The sequence below is a fragment of the Bombina bombina genome, chromosome 12 (genome assembly GCF_027579735.1).
Source record: "Bombina bombina isolate aBomBom1 chromosome 12, aBomBom1.pri, whole genome shotgun sequence".
Lineage (NCBI taxonomy): Eukaryota > Metazoa > Chordata > Amphibia > Anura > Bombinatoridae > Bombina > Bombina bombina.
The window spans coordinates 145,191,160-145,212,109 of NC_069510.1; the positions used below are offsets into that span (position 1 = coordinate 145,191,160).

At 41.5% G+C, this 20,950-nt stretch overlaps 1 protein-coding gene across 2 annotated transcripts in view; it reads right to left on the reverse strand.

Annotated features, from left to right (window-relative positions):
* The window catches only part of STXBP1 (syntaxin binding protein 1), a 128,883-nt gene that overhangs the window by 67,099 nt on the left and 40,834 nt on the right, over window positions 1-20,950 (reverse strand). For both annotated transcript variants that reach the window (XM_053695926.1, XM_053695925.1), the window contains exon 5: window positions 16,152-16,230. In XM_053695926.1, the coding sequence (XP_053551901.1) occupies window positions 16,152-16,230 (79 nt within the window). The remainder of the gene's footprint in view (window positions 1-16,151; window positions 16,231-20,950) is intronic.

A 20,950-nucleotide genomic window follows, 5' to 3' on the forward strand; every position in this document is an offset into this window, starting at 1 on the left:
TCTATTTCCTACAATTCCATTAAAGGGACAGTCTAGTCAAAATTAATATTTCATGATTCAGATAGGGCATGTAATTTTAAACAACTTTCCAATTGTACTTTTATCATCAAATTTGTTTTGTTCTTTTGGTATTCTTTGTTGAAAGCTAAACCTAGGTAGGCTCATAAACTTATTTCTAAGCCTTTGAACACCGCCTCTTATCTCAGTGCATTTTGACAGTTAGGCACTGTTAGTTCATGTGTGCCATATAGGTAACATGGTGCTCATTCCTGATTAGTTAAAATGCAAGTCTGTTAAAAGAACTGAAATAAGGGGACAGTCTGCAAAGGGTTAGATACAAGGTAATCACAGAGATAAAAAGTGTATAATATAACTGAGCTAAGGGGGCAGACTGCAGAGGTTTAGATACAAGGTAATCACAGAGATAAAAAATATATTAATATAACTGAGATAAGGGGGCAGTCTGCAGAGGCTTAGATACAAGGTTATCACAGAGGTAAAAAGTATATTAATATAACTGAGATAAGGAGCAGTCTGCAGAGGCTTAGATACAAGGTAATCACAGAGGTAAAAAGTATATTAATATAACTGAGATAAGGGGGCAGTCTGCAGAGGGTTAGATACAGGGTAATCACAGAGATAAAAAGTATATTAATATAACTGAGATAAGGAGCATTCTGCAGAGGCTTAGATACAAGGTAATCACAGAGATAAAAAGTATATTAATATAACTGAGATAAGGGGGCAGTCTGCAGAGGCTTAGATACAAGGTAATCACAGAGGTAAAAAGTATATTAATATAACTGAGATAAGGGGCAGTCTGCAGAGGCTTAGATACAAAGTAATCACAGAGGTAAAAGGTATATTAATATAACTGAGATAAGGGGCAGTCTGCAGAGGCTTAGATACAAGGTAATCACAGAGGTAAAAAGTATATTAGTATAACTGAGATAAGGAGCATTCTGCAGAGGCTTAGATACAAGGTAATCACAGAGATAAAAAGTATATTAATATAACTGAGATAAGGAGCATTCTGCAGAGGCTTAGATACAAGGTAATCACAGAGGTAAAATGTGTATTAATATAACTGTGTTGGTTGTGCAAAACTGGGGAATGGGTAATAAAGGGATTATCTATATTTTAAAACAATAAAAATTCAATTTCAAGTAGACTGTCCCTTCAACTGTTCTACAGACCATATTCACTTAATCTCTCGCACTTCTCTGTTCTTTAGTAAATTGGCTCCATATAATAACACACAAGTCAATAAGACGTGGAGAGACTAGAGAGACCGTGAATTTAGCCAAGTTAGACAACCGTATACACTTATAATAGAAGGTGAGCTAAAAACAACATCAAGAAAATAAAAATATACAGTAGTTGTATCTAAAAGTTCAGACACCCCTGACTAAATAACATATTTTGTTGATTTTATTTAAGTGAAAACAATTTAACACAACCTCAGTGAAAAAAAAGGAAATGGGACATAAATTAGATAAATACATTTAAACTAAAATGGATCAGACAGAAGAAAAAAAATCTTTCAAGAGACTTTACATAGTTGCGGACAATGAATCTTACAAATGCATCTTTAAAGGGATAGAAAAGTCAAAACTTACATGATTCCAATAGAGCAGGTAATTAAAGACACTTTTAAATTGACTTCTATTTACAAATGTGCTTTGTTCTTTTGGTATCCCTTGTTAAAAAATAATACACACATATCCTACACTAGTGGGAGCTGCTGCTGATTGGTGCCTGCACACATTTGTCTCTTGTGATTGGCGGGCTAGATGTGTTCAGCTAGCAGCCAGTAGTGCAATGCTGTTCCTTCAGCAATGGATAACAAGAGAATGAAGCAAATTGGATAATAGAAGTGATTTGGAAAGTTGTTTAAAATTGTATGTTGTATCCAAATCATGAAAGAACATGTTGAGGCTTCTTGTCCCTTTAATGTTTATCAGCGGATTACATAGCACAGTTTTTTTCATGTAGAGCTTTCTAAATACTGGCAACTGTTTAGTATTATACTATTATTGGCTCCCACAGACATCAACGGGAACTAATAAATGATCATTTGTACCGAGTTTAAATTTTGGATAAAGGATGTAAGTTTGTATCAAGATGAGCTCCAACCCATAGGATCCCATATTGTCAACTATGTCTATAGACAACAGAAAATAGGCTGTGAAACATGGTTCTTCAGATGTGGTAGACATCCATGTATGGCATGTGATCATGTAAGGGTGGGAAATGAATTTGTCTCCACAGCCAAAGGTAGCAGATTTAGTATGGAATATAGACTAGATATGTAGCATACTTGATCACTTGCACAGTATGTCAAAAAACAATAGACTGGATGTAGTTGCCGCAGTCTGAAGGATAGAATATGGGAGCATCTATCATCTATAGAGAGGGAACCAACCAACACCCCAGTGGCTAAACATTTCTGTAAACACAGTGAGGGTAAAAACGCGCTAGTGTTCCAGTGCGAGGAGCAGATCATTTCAAGAGATTGCTTGATAAAGAGGTCCAGTAGATCTTAAACACCAAGGAACCCCTTGGTATGAATCTGAGATGGGATATCGATCTATACCAGGGACCGTAAATATAATGACAGATCTATATACAAGTTTTTCTATAATTATTCTCTATAACTATTTCCTGTGAATGTATTAGACGTTATCCAGTGATTATAATAACATATACCAATATGTATTTCCTATAGGTGAGGCTACAATAAGAAATACAGTATACACATACAGATATTAGATCACATATATGTATATAGAAATGACGATAACTCTGTGCTGCGTGATTTGGCAGCTATACAAATGTAATCTCTGTACCTTTTTTCCATGTAAGTGTGAATCTATACTTTATGCAGCATTTGTTTCTTTTTGGTAAGTTAATGTTCTTTATGATATGTTTATAGTTGTAATTTTACTTAGGACTAGCTACGCTATGTAGTGCAATGTGGGTAGGGTGGTGAATGAATTCTCCGATTGGATAGTGAAGCCTGATGGGCGTGAATGAAGTGTGTAAATAGCGGCCCCCCTTCGCTTTGAGAAATCGCCAGAACGGCGTGAAACGCGTCAGATGATGTAGGACAAGTTCCGTTGTACCTGCACTCCTCTATTTTTGTCCTGCGAAGTGCCAGTTTTTTACTGCTCTAAATAAATGTGGAATTTTAAATTATTCACCAGTGCAGGTTTGGATTGTGACCTTTTCTGCTTTCATTGCTTCTCCACTCCTGGACTTTAATTCTGTTTATATTTTGTGCAATTATACACAGCTTGGATTCTACGGGAGCAGTGTACTTTTTGACAGGGCCGGTGAAACAACGGCTGTCTGCCTAGGAGGTGGGGATTTGTCTCAGTATCCTTGGTGTCTCTATTGATGTTTGCTACCCAAGTTTACACTGCACAAATTATAATTTAATGGCTGACAAAATTTGGCCAAAAAATTACGTCTAACACAAGTAGACTCTAAGGCACAAAGATGGGGCACAATATTGAGCCAGGAGAAAAAAAAACACAATTTATGCTTACCAGATAAATTACTTTCCTTCCTGGCAGGGAGAGTCCACAACTTAATTTCTTACTGTTGGGAAAATACAACACCTGGCCACCAGGAGGAGGCAAAGACACCCCAGATATCCCTCCCACTTTCCCTATCCCCCAGTCATTCTGCCGAGGGAACAAGGAAAAGTAGGAGAAAGACCAGGGTATAAAGGTACCAGAAGAAATAATATAAAAAGACAGCCGCCCAACAAAAAATAAATGACGGGCGGGGTAGTGGACTCTCCCTGCCAAGAAGGAAAGGAATTTATCTGGTAAGCATAAATTATGTTTTCCTTCCATACAGGGAGAGTCCATGACTTTATTCCTTACTGTTGGGAAAACTATACCCAAGCTCCAGCGGACACTTAATGAATAACGGGAGGGAACAAAAAAAGAGGCGGACCCTATTCTGAGGGGAACCACAGTCTGCAAAACTTTTCTCCTGAAAGCTGCTTCAGCCGAAGCAAACACAACTTGTAAAACTTCGAAAAAGTGTGTGAGGAGGACCAGGTAGCCGCCTTACAAATCTGATCCATAGAGGCCTTGTTCTTAAAAGCCCAGGAGGAAGCCACTGCTCTAGTGGAATGAGCCGTTATCCTCTCAGGAGGCTGTTACCCCGCTGTCTCATAAGCGAAGCGGATGACACTCCTTAACCAGAAAGATAGGGAAGTCGTAGTAGCCTTCTGCCCTTTACGCTTCCACTGTATAGATGACAAAGAGGAAGATCTTCTGAATTCCTTAGTAGCTTGAAGATAGAACTTCAAGGAACGAACCACATCTAGATTGTGAAGCAATCGTTCCTTCGCTGAAGAAGGATTAGGACACAAGGAAGGAACAACAATCTCTTGATTAATGTTACGATCCAACACCACCTTAGAGAGGAACCCTAATTTAGTACGTAAAACCGCCTTATCAGCATGGAAAACAAGATAAGGGGAGTCACATTGTAAAGCAGAGATCTCAGAAACTCTTCGCGCAGAGGAGATAGCCTGCAAAAAAAAGAACCTTCCGGGGGCATGTCCGAGCACCGACTGTGGACGGTCGCATCTTCTTAGTGCTCCTGCTGAATATCCAGCAATCCGCCGTTATAGGATAACTAGAACAGTGAACAAGCACATAAACTGACCAGTACTACTGGAACAGCAGATAGAACGATAAAATATAAGTCAGTCGCTGTATTTTTGAGGCCGGAACACAAGATCAGGCAAGAAAGGCCTGGAGCGGCGGCTCAAGACAGGCAGCGTTACCCCCCTCGGTTTACCGAGTTTACCTGTCAGGACTGGACACATCAGAACACGAAACTCTCACAGTTTTAAAAAACAGACTCTTTTTGACACAGAAAACCTAAGGCCACCAAGAAAACAATCACTGTGCAACAAACATGGCTGCCGAGAAAGAATTTAGTTATCTGTCTCGCCTAGACGATATCCTTTTAAAGTTAGAACATCGCTTTATTGACCTAATACAGAGGGCCCCATGGGACTTTCTAACAAATCTACAAATGTCACAGCTCAACACAGGGAGCAAATCAGAAGACATAGAGGCGATATCTATGGAGGACGGAGCCGTGGCAAAGGGCGCTCCAGCGGTTCCCTCTCTGCAGAGCAAAAAAGAGAACAATACTGGTACAGCGACACCTTCACAGGTCTCACCTCGAGTGCAGTCGCCTCGGCTGAACATCAGACCACCAATGATTGATATGCATCAAAATACAAACTCCAGCTCGACTCTCAATGCTGATTTACTATCTAATCACAGGCAAGTCGACAGCACAAGCCATGCAATAGCTTTAAAACATCCCATGAAGCTCAGTACTTCAACCCTCATTGCCTCGATGCTAGAAGGACTTGAACTAGAGGAAATGCCCATCCAGGAGAACAGAGGTGACTCCCGGTTTAATATGTCTACGGATACCACACCATATGTAACGTTTGAGGCTTTGCAATCACAGCTGGACATACCTCTTTACCCAGATAAACGGAGCTCTGATAAACAGTATAAATGGATCATTATTGGGACTCCCTAAAGCCAGCCTGAGGAAAACTTGGTATCGACATATATTGTCTAACACTGTTGGCTTAAAAATGTTTTACCTTAGTTGTTTTTCTCTTATTCTCTTCTTATAAAGAGCCTGTGAGGCCCATTTAACAAGCTCCGAAAGTAGCTTGAGGGCCCGTGTTTCTGGCGAGTCTGTGGGGTTTAGAGGGTGACATCATTTTACACTCGAAAAAGGGATTTATACTAAGCACGTTGCCTCAGCTCTTGAAAGAAATGTAATAGTAATGCTGGTGTCCCTTTTGCGGTCTGTAGTCGTGGCCGTGGCTGGGAGAGCAAAAATCAACCATATAAAGGTAATAATAAGAGCGAAGCCTTAAAAGAAAGTTTTATATAGTGTGTTATATATTTTGTACATCAGGATACGTACCATATATTCCTGACCAGAGTATGATGTATAACAACTTGCAAGGAGTGTATGAATATAGTCATTTAGGATATTTAACATAGATCATATGAACAGGGAAATAACTCTGTTTTTGTTTTACCTAGTTATACAATTTCTTTACATGATCATAAATAATAGCTGTTTGCTTCTGAGAGTTGTGTGTTGGCATAGTAACCAATTCTGACTTATGCATCTATATCAATTTTCTGGAAACGAGTAGTTTCATATTTTTCTTTACACGTGATGCTGTTTGTTCCTATGTAAACTTTCATTTATGTCTAATATTAACCCCCTTGATCTTATTTAAGCACGAGAGACCTGTATCACTGTTTTAGGGGACTAAAAAACGAGGACTATCATTACTACTGTACAACTATAGTCAGATATGATATGATTACTTGCTGTATTGAATTTAATATATAATTTGTATGCATCCATTATCCTCAATAAAAAAAAAAAAAAAGATAATTTAATGTCAACAGTATGCATAGGCTCAAACAGAGCCTGCTGCAAAACACTATGAACAAGATTTAGGCTCCAAGGGGAAGCCCCAGATCTAAACACGTGTCTCATCCTAGCTAGCCAGGGCCTTAAAGGACTGCACATCCGGAAGCTCAGCCAATCTCTTGTGCAGTAACACAGACAGGGCCGATAACTGTCCCTTCAGGGAACTAGCAGATAGACCCTTCTCCAGTCCATCCTGGAGAAAAAAGAAAATTCTTGCAACCTTAATCTTCACACCAGTACAAGTAAGTCCTCCACACTTTATGGTAGATATGACGAGTAACTGGCTTACAAGCTTGAATCAGAGTGTCAATAACACTCTCAGAGAACCCTCTCTTGGCTAAGACTAAGCGTTCAATCCCCAAGTAGTCAGCCTCAGAGAATCTAGATTTTGATGAACGAAGGGACCCTGTTTCAGCAGAAATCTGCAACAAGGTAACCTCCACTGAGGAGATGAGGACATCCCCACCAGATTTGCAAATAACGAATCACTGATGCTTGCTCCTGCTTGATGCGAGCCACCACATGAGGGAGAAGCGGTAATGGAGGAAAAAGATATAGGAGTCTGAGCCTCCATGGTACTGATAGGGCATCTATCAATTCTGCCTGAGGATCCCTCGACCTCAACCCGTACCTGGGTATTAAGGCGGTATGCCAAGAGATCTATCTCCAGCGTCCACCACTCGCTGCATATCTCTGCAAACACCTCAGGGTGGAGACACCATTCCTCTGGGTGAAAGAATTGCATGCTGAGAAAGTCCACTTCCCAGTTGTCCACACCCGGAATGTGGATCGCTGACAGCGTACATCTGTGAGTCACCGCCCACTCTAGTATCTGAGATACTTCTCTCATCGCCAAGGAACTTCTCGTTCCCCCCTGATGGTTGATGTAGGCAACCGAGGTTATATTGTCTGATTGGAATCTGATAAACTGGGATGAATCCAGAAGGGGACAAGCCTTCAAGGCATTGAAGATTGCCTGGAGTTTCAATATATTGATCGGAAGGAAGGACTCCTCCTGAGTCCACAGTCCTTGTGCCTTCTTGGCACTCCAAACGGCTCCCCAGCTGGAAAGGCTTGCGTCCGTAGTCACAATCTCCCAGGACGGTCTCAAGAAGCATGTACCTTTGGACAGATGATCTGGACAGAGCCACCAAGAGAGCGAGTCTTTCGACTGGTTGTCCAGCACAATCTGTTGAGACAGATCTGAATGGTCGCCGTTCCATTGTCTCAGCATGCATAGTTTTAAAGGTCTGAGATGGAATATGGCAAAATAAATAAATGTCCATACAGGAAGCCATGAGTCCAATCACCTCCATACACTGAGGCTCTCAAGGAGGCCTGGAGGGCAAGACATGCAGTAGTTAGCTTGCAACGTCTCTGATCTGTGAGGAATATTCTCATGGATATAAAGTCTATTATTGTTCCCAGGAAATTCACCCTTGTACTTGGAGTAAGAGAACTCTTTTCCAAGTTTATCTTCCATCCATATGATCGAAGAAAACTGAGTAGGGATTCCAAATGTTCTTCCGCTAGACAAAAAGATGGTGCCTGCACCAAGATATCATCCAGGTAAGGCGCTACTGCAATACCTTGTGTTATGGCAATGGCTAGAAGAGCCCCCAGAACTTTCGAAAATATCCTTGGAGCAGTAGCTAGGCCAATACGGAAGAGCTATGAACTGGAAGTGCTGGTCCAGAAAGGCAAACCTCAGGAACTAAAAATGTTCCATGTGTATCGGAACGTGAAGGTATGCATCCTTCAGATCTAGGGTGGTCCTAAACTGTCCTTCCTGAAAGAGAGGAAGGATTGACCGTATTGTCTCCATCTTGAAAGAGGGAACACTCAACACTCAGAAACTTGTTTAGGTACTTTAAGTCCAGAATTGGACGAAAAATTCCCTCCTTCTTTGGAACCACAAAAAGGTTTGAATAAAACCCCAAACCTCTTTCTGCTGTAGGTACCGAGACAATTACTCCTAGAGAGGAGAGATCCCGTATACAACCTAAGAAGGCAGCCCTCTTTTCTGGTCTTGCAGACAGACTGGAGAGTAGGAATCTGCTCCTGGGCGGATGAGACGTGAATCCTATCCTGTATCCTTGAGATACAACCTCCAGGACCCAAGGATCCTGTACAATCTGGAATCAAACGTCTGAAAAAAGAAACAGTCTGCCCCCTAGTCAATCCGATCCCGGATCGGGGGCCACACCTTCATGCCGATTTGTTCTCGGCTGGCTTCTTAGTCTGTTTGGACTTATTTCATGACTGAGCCGGCTTCCAAGTACTCTTGGGCTTCTCAGACTTGGATGAGGATTGCTGTCGTTGTGATTTGTCAGAATGAAAGGAACGAAAATTAGACAATTGCCGTCCCTTAGGCCTTTTTTTCTTATCCTGCAGTAGGAAGGCACCTTTTCCTCCGGTAACCGTAGAAATAATGGAGTCCAGCCCTGGACCGAATAAAATCTTACCCTAGAAAGGAATAGAAAGAAGTCTGGATTTAGAAGTCATATCCGCAGACCAAGACTTTAACCAGAGAGCCCGGCAGACTTGAACCGCAAAGTCAGAAGCCTTTGCATTTAGACCAATAATCTGCATATTAGCGTCCCAGATGAAGGAGTTAGCAATTCTCAGAGCCTTAATTCTCTCCTGAATATCCTTCGAGGGGAGTCTCCACCTCAATGAGCTCTGACAGAGTGTTGCACCAGTAGGTAGCTGCTCCAGCAACCGCGGCTCCAGCTGCCGCCGGTTGAAATTAAAACCAGGTATGTTGAAACATCTTCCTCAGAAAGGTTTCTATTTTATTATCCATAGGCTCTCTAAAAGAAGAACTATCCTCCAGAGGGAGAGAAGTACGCTTAGCCAGCGTAGAAATAGCGCCATCCACCATAGGGATGGAGCCCCACAAATCTAATTGAGAGTCAGGGACCGGGAATAATTTTTTAAAAGTAGACGAGGGAGAAAAAGCAGTTCCTATTCTTTCCCATTCGTTACTAATAATGTTCACCATCTTAAGTGGCACAGGAAAGGTCAGAGGGAACTTCCTGTCTTCATAAACCCTGTCTAATTTAGGGATCTTAGGTTCCTCAGGCAGTGTAGCCTCTAGAACTAGCGTAGACAGAACCTCCTTTAATAAAAAACGCAGATGCTCAATTTTAAATCTAAAGGAGGGTTCCTCCACTGAAGGAGGTTTAGAAACTGAAGTCTCCGACTCAGAAAGTTCACCCTCTGAAGCTACAGAGGTTAACTCATTCTCGGATAGCTGGAACATAGATGCTAAATCCGACAAATATTTAGATGACTCTAGGTCAGGAGAACTATGTTTAACCTTTCTCTTACGTTTGCTAGAGGGAGGTAAGGCAGCCCCCCTCCAAATAGAGGATTAGTTGAGCCGCGGGAACCTGCATGTGGAGCGGGTAGTGTAGAAAGGGTAGTAATCTCTCGGGACACAGATTCCTGAAAGGTAGACGGCTTAGAGGGGCTAATAGCGCTATGAGTATTAGTAGGCTTGTCTCCCTTCTTGGACTTTAGATTAGTGTTTAGGCAAATGGAACAAAATTGAGCAGGCAGGCAAAAACGGCCTCCTCACAATATAAACAGGTATTATTAATCAGTACAGAAGGAGCAGAACCTTCTAATGTAGTATCAGAGTCCTCCATAGCTAAGATATATTCACAGAAGGACAGACAAAAAATAAACGCTTTTATTCAAAAAATGGCACCTTTTTAATCCCAATGGCTGGGGCACTTACCACCTCCTAGACTCAGACAGCTAACAGTGAAAATGCTCTCCTTAGGAGTGATGTCCGCAGCAGGATCTTAGGAGAATGAAAAGACAGCACCCGGAGGACAGGACTTCCCCTACTATGAAAAAGGCGCTAAGCTATTATGAGCTGCACAACACTCAAAAACGAAAGTGAAACCTGTTTATTCCAAGCCAAAAGCACACAGTCTATGAGCCCAAAAACTCTCACAATAAAGCAGTTATAAATAACCCCTAGCTGTTCAAATAATCTCCCTGAAGGAGATATTAACCCTTGATCCTTCCGTAAAGGTCTTACCCTCCAGGATCTATGCTGTGGAACAGGCACAGCCTCTCAAGTGTGACAGTCTTGCAGCGACGCTTCTGACATGGACTTGAGTGTGTAACAGCAAGCAGTAAAACTTGTCAACACTGATTTATCAGGAGCTGTTAGGCGACAGTCTGGATAGGTTCGCAGAAAAACTTTCCCTGCATCTCCAGACTCTAACTTTCATCAATACTCTCACTGAGAGGTTGACATGATTACTTAAAACTCCAGTCCTTTCTTGGAGGGAACGTACCCATTACAGGGCTATCCAAATCTTCTGACACTTCTCTGCCACCTCCTATAAAGACGAAAGGCAAAGAATGACTGGGGGATAGGGGAAGTGGGAGGGATATTTAAGCCTTTGACTGGGGTGTCTTTGCCTCCTCCTGGTGGCCAGGTGTTGTATTTTCCCAACAGTAAGGAATTAAGTCGTGGACTCTCCCTGCCTTATGGAAGGAAAATACATATTACACATCTGACATTCCACACATTAATTTATACTTTCAAAATAATTTTTTTACACTACATTAAAACTATAATACATCAGGAAAAAAAAGGTTCAACCGAAATGTGTAAAACAGTTGTAGACTAGAAATACAACTAGAGAAAGAGAGAGAGGAAAGTAGGAAAGTAAGACATCTGAAATGTGTCCCCTTTCCATGACAGCATACTGAGGTAGCCTTTGGAGTGTGCACGTTAATTGAGCACTACATACCTGCAGCAGAGTGTGCAGCAATGTTATACAAGCAACCTGTATAGTGAACTTTAGAGTGCTGATGCTTCAGCCACTCTAGGGTAAACAAAGCTAGTGCTGTATAGCTAGAAGCACTGTTTAATAAAGAAGACTGAAAACAAAGTGATAGTGCACCTTTCTTTGGAAAGGAGACATCAAACAGTGTATACAGCAGCAGTAAGTACAGGCAGAGCTCTGGGTGTTCGGATATTTAAAAAGAGAAAAAGAGATCTCAAAAAGCACTCGTCACATACAAGACCAGTTTTAATCACTTATGGAGACATATCCAATTATTTAGTGAACAAAAAACACTATTAGTCAGTGAAAAACAATTTACAGTACAATAATGAAGATAAATATGTAATTGAATGTATGTTCTGTATAAACATTCTTACATAAGGAGATATATACAACTTAGCCACTTATACAGACTGAGGAGCATAAGATACAGTAAATAAATACTTAGCTCAAAAGACTCAAAATAGAACGAGAGCTATTGCAGACAATGAAGATATACTCCTTTATAGCAGATGGTCCAAATGCAAATGTCTGAGTGAAAAAGTCCTCCTTGTTGTGCCGATATCAGGGCCTCTCTTGAAAGGACAGGAGTTAATCCCGTTCTTGAAGTCTGTTCAATGGTTCCAGTGTATGTATTTTAAAGTGTCCCGTAATCTGAGTATGACAGCCCTAGATGAGTAGCAATTTCTCTTACGCGGTCGGCAGCTAGTATTACTAGACCAATCCAGACCACGGAGAAGTCGGGATGCACATCCGATGCCTGCTCCCACAACGGGCTGTCACAGATGAAGACAATCCGGAGGAGTGTGCCGCTAGCGTATTAAGGCGATTGGAGTGTGCTGAATCTCAGACACAACCTAAAAAAGTTGCGGAGATATCGGGTAAGATTGCCCAATGCCTTCTCCCAACTCAGACGCAAATAAGCAGGCGGTATAGGCAATACCTACAAGGAAAGTTCAGCATGAACCAGTAGTGGACACTAAGGTTCCTCCTTAGTGAGAAGTATATTCCTATAGAGCTCTGGGTGTTCCCTGCTATCACTCAGTACTAGCTGCAGCAGCTAAAGCTCCCCTACAGGTTGCTTAGAGAACATTGCTACATGCACAATCCTGAGCCGACATCAATATGCTCGCATGGGATGGGAGAATGTTTCAACAAAATAGTAAGCACAATTAAAAAATGTAATAAGGAAAGTTTCATTTTTGGTTGAGGGGTCTCTCCAGCCTCTCTAGCTTCATCAGTTTCTGTTATTTTATGCAGCTGATTTAATAAAGAATAGAGAGAAGCATTAGTGAATAGACAGCCTAGAATAACAGATGAACTCTCTGAAATGTGCTTACATGAATATTACTTCCCTCGTCATACGCTTCTGTTTCTAATGAAAGTAAGTGGCATAATATTTAAGTACTCTATGTGTATTGTCGGTGTATTTTCAACATAAGTTTTCTTTCTCATTTGTTTCTCAAATATTTCCAAAGATTTGCTGCCTCTGCCTTTATTAAAACTGGATTTTAAAAGAATGGCTGAAAACAAAAGAAAAACGATTTAATGCCGATTTGTCACCTTTTCCTATTATTATTTTATTTACCTAATAATATTTACGTGTTGCAGTTATGGGGGGGGGACTTAGGAAATAATATATAATGTTTGTAAGGGCACTTGCTACAAACAACACTGCTCTAGAGCAAATGTGGTAAACGTACAGAGAGAGACACCCAATACAATGAGGCCTAGATTACAAGTGAAGCGCAATTGATAGCACTGAATTTGTTATCTTTAGTGCAACACCGCACTAAGAATAGCGTCCAATCAGGTATTGAAAGTGGCCAACTTTTTTTAGCACACCCTCTTCTTTTAATAGAAAGCACAGGGTGCCTTATCAACGCTCATATTAAGAGGTGAGTTGAGTGTTGGAAAATGATCGCTTTTGGATATCTGAAGCAGAGTGTTAATGCTTGAATATGTGCATAATAAAACACATTAGTGCTTGAGCAATATCCGACATGAGTATTTAAGCGTGACCCCATAGAAGTGTATTACGTGAGGGATTTAGGCACCTGCAATATGCATCATCCAGATGTCAGCGCACCCTAGACTCAAGCCCTAATATATTGTTTTCAACTTGCAATATGAGTGCAAAAATAAAAGCCCTATTGATTTAACTTGAGTGATGTTAGTGGACAATAGTGCTAATATTCCTGCCTTTCACTTGTAATCTGGCCCACATATGGGAAGACGCACATTAAGAAGAAATAGATTCCTAGATTATGAAATGTGATTCAAGTAATATGTTAATATTTTTTTAAAGGGAAATAACCTTAAAAAATGTTTTTGGTTCCTACTAAAATAAATTATTTTAAATGTGTTACAGTGCTTTTCTTTTCAATACATACTCTGTGCTTGATATACCAACTTTATCTGTGGGAGGTGTCCTCATCAGCCAGTGAGCAGTAGGCTCCCAGGACACAATCACAAACTTTCTGATAGCGCCAACCTACTTTTACTCAGCTTTAACCCATTTAAAGACAGACACTGTACATATATCAGGGTTTTTTCCCTGTTGTGTTTGCTATGTGCTACTGGCAGCCATTTTACTCACCTCTCTTCCTGACTATGGTGCATTGTGGGGGATGCTGCTCACTTCCTGCACTTTCTTTTATGGCCAGACTGGTGTGCATCATCCATGTGAGACATGATGCAGTCTCAGAATTGTGATGTCATATACTCACATTTAAAGGGCCTCTGTTCAGTATGCTTTGCCTTTGCGTTGTCTCAGACCTGTTTGTAAGAGTTGCTGTGTATTACCTGGCTGCCTGACGTCCTTCCTGGTTCCTTATCCCTGGCTTGTACCTGACACTGCTGTTTTCCTTGTTCCTGATTCCGGCTCGTCTGACTATTCGCTTTGGCTCCTGACTCGGCTCGTCTGACTACCAGCTCTGGTTTTGACTCCTGGATTGTTATTTGACTTGTGGATTTTTTATTATTTTTTGTTATTAATAAAGGTGTGATTATTTTTGCACTTCTCGTCTCAGTCTGATTCCTGGCACCCTGACAACGTAATACGGCATCTATTTTTATGTCTTTAAGGTCACGTATCCCTTGCGGCTTTGTCCTGGGCTGTCAGAGATTGGGTCACAAGCCCACACTATTTCTGCATGTCTCCCAAGTAAGGCATCACAAATATAGCATAATGGAGGCCACCTAAGGCTAGCAATCACAAGGATATGTATTTGTATTCTTATGCCTACCAGTGATCACGATCAGGGATGCCTCCATTATATGAGCTACACTTTGTAATCAGCGTGTATTTAATGCGGTTACTTGGAAACCTAGCCATATCGGGTATTCCGAAAATCAGGACAACATAATAAATCTGTTTGGAGGTATTTATTTTAGCTACACTAGTTTTGAAGATATAGTTTTTAAGAAAACTGCAAAAATGTTCGTTTTTTCCCTTTCCCCCATTTTACGTATTAAATCCTATGTTATGTTATTTACTCATATAGGGAGTCACAAGGAAGCCGTTTGTCTACTAATAAATAGTGTATAATGTGTATGAGTGCCAAAGAGCAGATTAATATGCCAAACTGAACTAAACTAGGAAAGACCTCTGCCCTAAGGGGTTAACCATGGTTTACTGTTGCTCTTTCCAATACACAATAAACACATTTTCAGTAATCTGCCTTTTTAAACCAAAAAATTACTTATTATTAAAGGGATAGAAAGGTCTAAAATGAAATCTGCATGGGGGGATTTCAGTTTTATAACACACATTAAGTCTTTACAGGCGCAGTACACCCCCTGCCAGCTCTCTGAGAATACTGGTGCACGCACCCTCAGCATATGTGCGTATGCCGCTGAAACACAGTAATAACTTTTACTAGAAGCATTTTTGTTAATAGAAGTAGATTGCAAAATGTTTCTATTTACAATAGAAATGCTCCCAATGTTCATTTAAATGTTGACCTTTGCGTCCCTTTAACATATTAACTGAGTATGGGCAACAACTTTAAAGGGACATGAACCCAAAATTCTTCTCTCATGATTTAGATATAGCAAACATTATAAACAACATTTCTATTTACTTCTATTATCAATTTTGCTTCATTCTCCTGGTATCCTTTGTTGAAGAAGCAATGCACTACTGGGAGCTAGCAGGAAACATTTATTAGACAATGATACGAGGTATATATGTGCAGCCACTAATCAGCAGCTAGCTCCCAGCTACTAAGCCTACCTAGATATGCCTTTCAGCAAAGGATACCAAGAGAACAAACTAAATGATGTAATAGAAGTAAATTGTAAAGTTGTTTAAAATGTGATGCTCTATTTGAATCATGAAATAATTTCTTTGGGTTTCATGCCCCTTTAACATGGAGAATAATCTGTGTCAAGACGTAGATCAAGTGATTTTTGATTGTCCACAAAAAACGACACAATGTTGCTGGAAATATGATTTGTCATAGAGTAGAATATGGCTGTCAATGGATTCCCCTGCAAAGTATACAGGGGGTGATTGTATCGCAAATACAATTGGCAAATTCTGCTAAGTGGGTAGCTGTGGGGGTTTCAAATGGATTGGAATATATTTGAATTTTAAATCCCTGAGAATAAATAAATATTTGAGATACTTTGCATAGGAATTTAAATGTATTGAAATGGGGGCCAAAGGGAGAGAGAGAAACACACACAGAATAGGGGAACTGAGAAATAATGAAAGGGAGAAAGATATCAGGGAGGGTCACCATGAAAAATACAGAGAAAAGCATAGAAAAAGACACAAACAAGAGACCTAAATGAAGATAGCGAGACAGCAGAACTTACAGTCAGTAAAGAAGACGTGAGCTGCTCGGTATTTAGCTGAAGGAGGATCTTTGAAGTCACTGATGAGTGAGTGAATAGACTGAAAAAGATAGACAAGTGCATGAGACAGGCAGAGATACTAATAGGTCTACACAAATGCAGCTAGAATTGATATATTAGATTAAAGGTAAAGTGTCACAAGTAAATATCAAACATTCATACAAAATAACTTTATTAGGAGAAAAAATAGTAAATAAAGTCCAGCCAAGCTGTACACACACACACATAAATACACACACACACACATAAATACACACACACACATAAATACACACACATAAATACACACACACACACACACACATAAATACACACACACGCATAAAACATAATTTATGCTTACCTGATAAATTCCTTTCTTCTGTTGTGTGATCAGTCCACGGGTCATCATTACTTCTGGGATATTATCTGCTCCCCTACAGGAAGTGCAAGAGGATTCACCCAGCAGAGTTGCTATATAGCTCCTCCCCTCTACGTCACCTCCAGTCATTCGACCAAAGACCAACGAGAAAGGAGAAGTCAAGGGTGTAGTGGTGACTGGATTATAATTTAAAAAATATTTACCTGCCTTAAAAAACAGGGCGGGCCGTGGACTGATCACACAACAGAAGAAAGGAATTTATCAGGTAAGCATAAATTATGTTTTCTTCTGTTATGTGTGATCAGTCCACGGGTCATCATTACTTCTGGGATACCAATACCAAAGCAAAAGTACACGGATGACGGGAGGGATAGGCAGGCTCATTATACAGAAGGAACCACTGCCTGAAGAACCTTTCTCCCAAAAATAGCCTCCGAAGAAGCAAAAGTGTCAAATTTGTAAAATTTGGAAAAAGTATGAAGCGAAGACCAAGTTGCAGCCTTGCAAATCTGTTCAACAGAGGCCTCATTCTTAAAGGCCCAAGTGGAAGCCACAGCTCTAGTAGAATGAGCTGTAATTCTTTCAGGAGGCTGCTGTCCAGCAGTCTCATAGGCTAAACGAATTATGCTACGAAGCCAGAAGGAGAGAGAGGTAGCCGAAGCCTTATGACCTCTCCTCTGACCAGAGTACACGACAAACAGGGAAGACGTTTGTCGAAAATCCTTAGTTGCCTGCAAATAGAACTTGAGGGCACGAACTACATCCAGATTGTGTAGAAGACGTTCCTTCTTTGAAGAAGGATTTGGACACAAGGATGGAACAACAATCTCTTGATTGATATTCCTGTTAGTGACTACCTTAGGTAAGAACCCAGGTTTAGTACGCAGAACTACCTTGTCTGAGTGAAAGATCAGATAAGGAGAATCACAATGTAAGGCTGATAACTCAGAGACTCTTCGAGCCGAGGAAATAGCCATTAAAAATAGAACTTTCCAAGATAACAATTTTATATCAATGGAATGAAGGGGTTCAAACGGAACACCCTGTAAAACGTTAAGAACTAAGTTTAAACTCCATGGCGGAGCAACAGTTTTAAACACAGGCTTGATCCTAGCTAAAGCCTGACAAAAGGCCTGGACGTCTGGATTTTCTGACAGACGCCTGTGAAACAAGATGGACAGAGCTGAGATCTGTCCCTTTAATGAGCTAGCCGATAAACCCTTTTCTAAACCTTCTTGTAGAAAAGACAAAATCCTAGGAATCCTAACCTTACTCCAGGAGTAATCTTTGGATTCACACCAGTATAGGTATTTACGCCATATCTTATGGTAAATCCTTCTGGTAACAGGCTTCCTAGCCTGTATCAGGGTATCAATAACCGACTCAGAAAAACCACGTTTTGATAAAATCAAGCGTTCAATTTCCAAGCAGTCAGCTTCAGAGAAGTTAGATTTTGATGTTTGAATGGACCCTGAATCAGAAGGTCCTGTCTTAGAGGTAGAGACCAAGGCGGACAGGATGACATGTCCACTAGATCTGCATACCAAGTCCTGCGTGGCCATGCAGGCGCTATTAGAATCACTGATGCTCTCTCCTGTTTGATTTTGGCAATCAATCGAGGAAGCAGCGGGAAGGGTGGAAACACATAAGCCATCCTGAAGTTCCAAGGTGCTGTCAAAGCATCTATCAGAACCGCTCCCGGATCCCTGGATCTGGATCCGTAGCGAGGAAGTTTGGCGTTCTGGCGAGACGCCATGAGATCTATCTCTGGTTTGCCCCAACGTCGAAGTATTTGGGCAAAGACCTCCGGATGAAGTTCCCACTCCCCCGGATGAAAAGTCTGGCGACTCAAGAAATCCGCCTCCCAGTTCTCCACTCCCGGGATGTGGATTGCTGACAGGTGGCAAGAGTGAGACTCTGCCCAGCAAATTATCTTTGATACTTCCATCATTGCTAGGGAGCTTTTTGTCCCTCCCTGATGGTTGATGTAAGCTACAGTCGTGATGTTGTCCGACTGAAACCTGATGAACCCCCGAGTCTTTAACTGGGGCCAAGCTAGAAGGGCATTGAGAACTGCTCTCAATTCCAGAATGTTTATTGGCAGGAGACTTTCCTCCTGACTCCATTGTCCCTGAGCCTTCAGAGAATTCCAGACAGCGCCCCAACCTAGTAGGCTGGCGTCTGTTGTTACAATTGTCCAGTCCGGCCTGCTGAATGGCATCCCCCTGGACAGATGTGGCCGAAAAAGCCACCATAGAAGAGAGTTTCTGGTCTCTTGATCCAGATTTAGAGTGGGGGACAAATCTGAGTAATCCCCATTCCACTGACTCAGCATGCACAATTGCAGCGGTCTGAGATGTAGGCGTGCAAAGGGTACTATGTCCATTGCTGCTACCATTAAGCCGATCACCTCCATGCATTGAGCTACTGACGGGAGTTGAATGGAATGAAGGACACGGCATGCATTTAGAAGCTTTGTTAATCTGTCTTCTGTCAGATAAATCTTCATTTCTATAGAATCTATAAGAGTCCCCAGGAATGGAACTCTTGTGAGAGGAAAGAGAGAACTCTTCTTTTCGTTCACTTTCCATCCATGCGACCTTAGAAATGCCAGAACTAACTCTGTATGAGACTTGGCAGTTTGAAAGCTTGAAGCTTGTATCAGAATGTCGTCTAGGTACGGAGCTACCGAAATTCCTCGCGGTCTTAGTACCGCCAGAAGGGCACCCAGAACCTTTGTGAAGATTCTTGGAGCCGTAGCCAATCCGAATGGAAGGGCTACAAACTGGTAATGCCTGTTTAAGAAGGCAAACCTTAGATACCGGTAATGATCTTTGTGAATCGGTATGTGAAGGTAAGCATCCTTTAAATCCACTGTGGTCATGTACTGACCCTTTTGGATCATGGGTAAGATAGTCCGAATAGTTTCCATTTTGAACGATGGAACTCTTAGGAATTTGTTTAGGATCTTTAAATCCAAGATTGGCCTGAAAGTTCCCTCTTTTTTGGGAACCACAAACAGGTTTGAGTAAAACCCTTGTCCTTGTTCCGACCGCGGAACCGGATGGATCACTCCCATTAATAATAGATCTTGTACACAGCGTAGAAACGCGTCTTTCTTTATTTGGTTTGTTGACAACCTTGACAGATGAAATCTCCCTCTTGGGGGAGAGAATTTGAAGTCTAGAAGGTATCCCTGAGATATGATCTCTAGCGCCCAGGGATCCTGGACATCTCTTGCCCAAGCCTAGACGAAGAGAGAGAGTCTGCCCCCCACTAGATCCGGTCCCGGATCGGGGGCCCTCGGTTCATGCTGTCTTAGGGGCAGCAGCAGGTTTCCTGGCCTGCTTGCCCTTATTCCAGGACTGGTTAGGTTTCCAGCCTTGTCTGTAACGAGCAACAGCTCCTTCCTGTTTTGGTGCAGTGGAAGTTGATGCTGTTCCTGATTTGAAATTCCGAAAGGGACGAAAATTAGACTGTCTAGCCTTAGCTTTGGCTTTGTCTTGAGGTAGAGCGTGGCCCTTACCTCCTGTAATGTCAGCAATAATTTCTTTCAAACCGGGCCCAAATAAAGTTTGCCCCTTGAAAGGTATATTAAGCAATTTGGACTTAGAAGTTACATCAGCCGACCAGGATTTTAGCCACAGCGCCCTACGTGCCTGAATGGCGAATCCTGAATTCTTAGCCGTAAGTTTGGTTAAATGTACTACGGCCTCCGAAATGAATGAATTAGCTAGTTTAAGGACTCTAAGCCTGTCCGTAATGTCGTCCAGCGTAGCTGAACTAAGGTTCTCTTCCAGAGACTCAATCCAAAATGCTGCCGCAGCCGTAATCGGCGCGATGCATGCAAGGGGTTGTAATATAAAACCTTGTTGAACAAACATTTTCTTAAGGTAACCCTCTAATTTTTTATCCATAGGATCTGAAAAAGCACAGCTATCCTCCACCGGGATAGTGGTGCGCTTAGCTAAAGTAGAAACTGCTCCCTCCACCTTAGGGACCGTTTGCCATAAGTCCCGTGTGGTGGCGTCTATTGGAAACATCTTTCTAAATATTGGAGGGGGTGAGAACGGCACACCGGGTCTATCCCACTCCTTAGTAACAATTTCAGTTAATCTCTTAGGTATAGGAAAAACGTCAGTACTCGCCGGTACCGCAAAGTATTTATCCAACCTACACATTTTCTCTGGTATTGCAACAGTGTTATCAATCGTTAAGAGCCGCTAAGACCTCCCCTAGTAATACACGGAGGTTTTCCAATTTAAATTTAAAATTTGAAATATCTGAATCCAATCTGCTTGGATCAGAACCGTCACCTACAGAATGAAGCTCTCCGTCCTCATGCTCTGCAAGCTGTGACGCAGTATCAGACATGGCCCTAGAATTATCAGCGCACTCT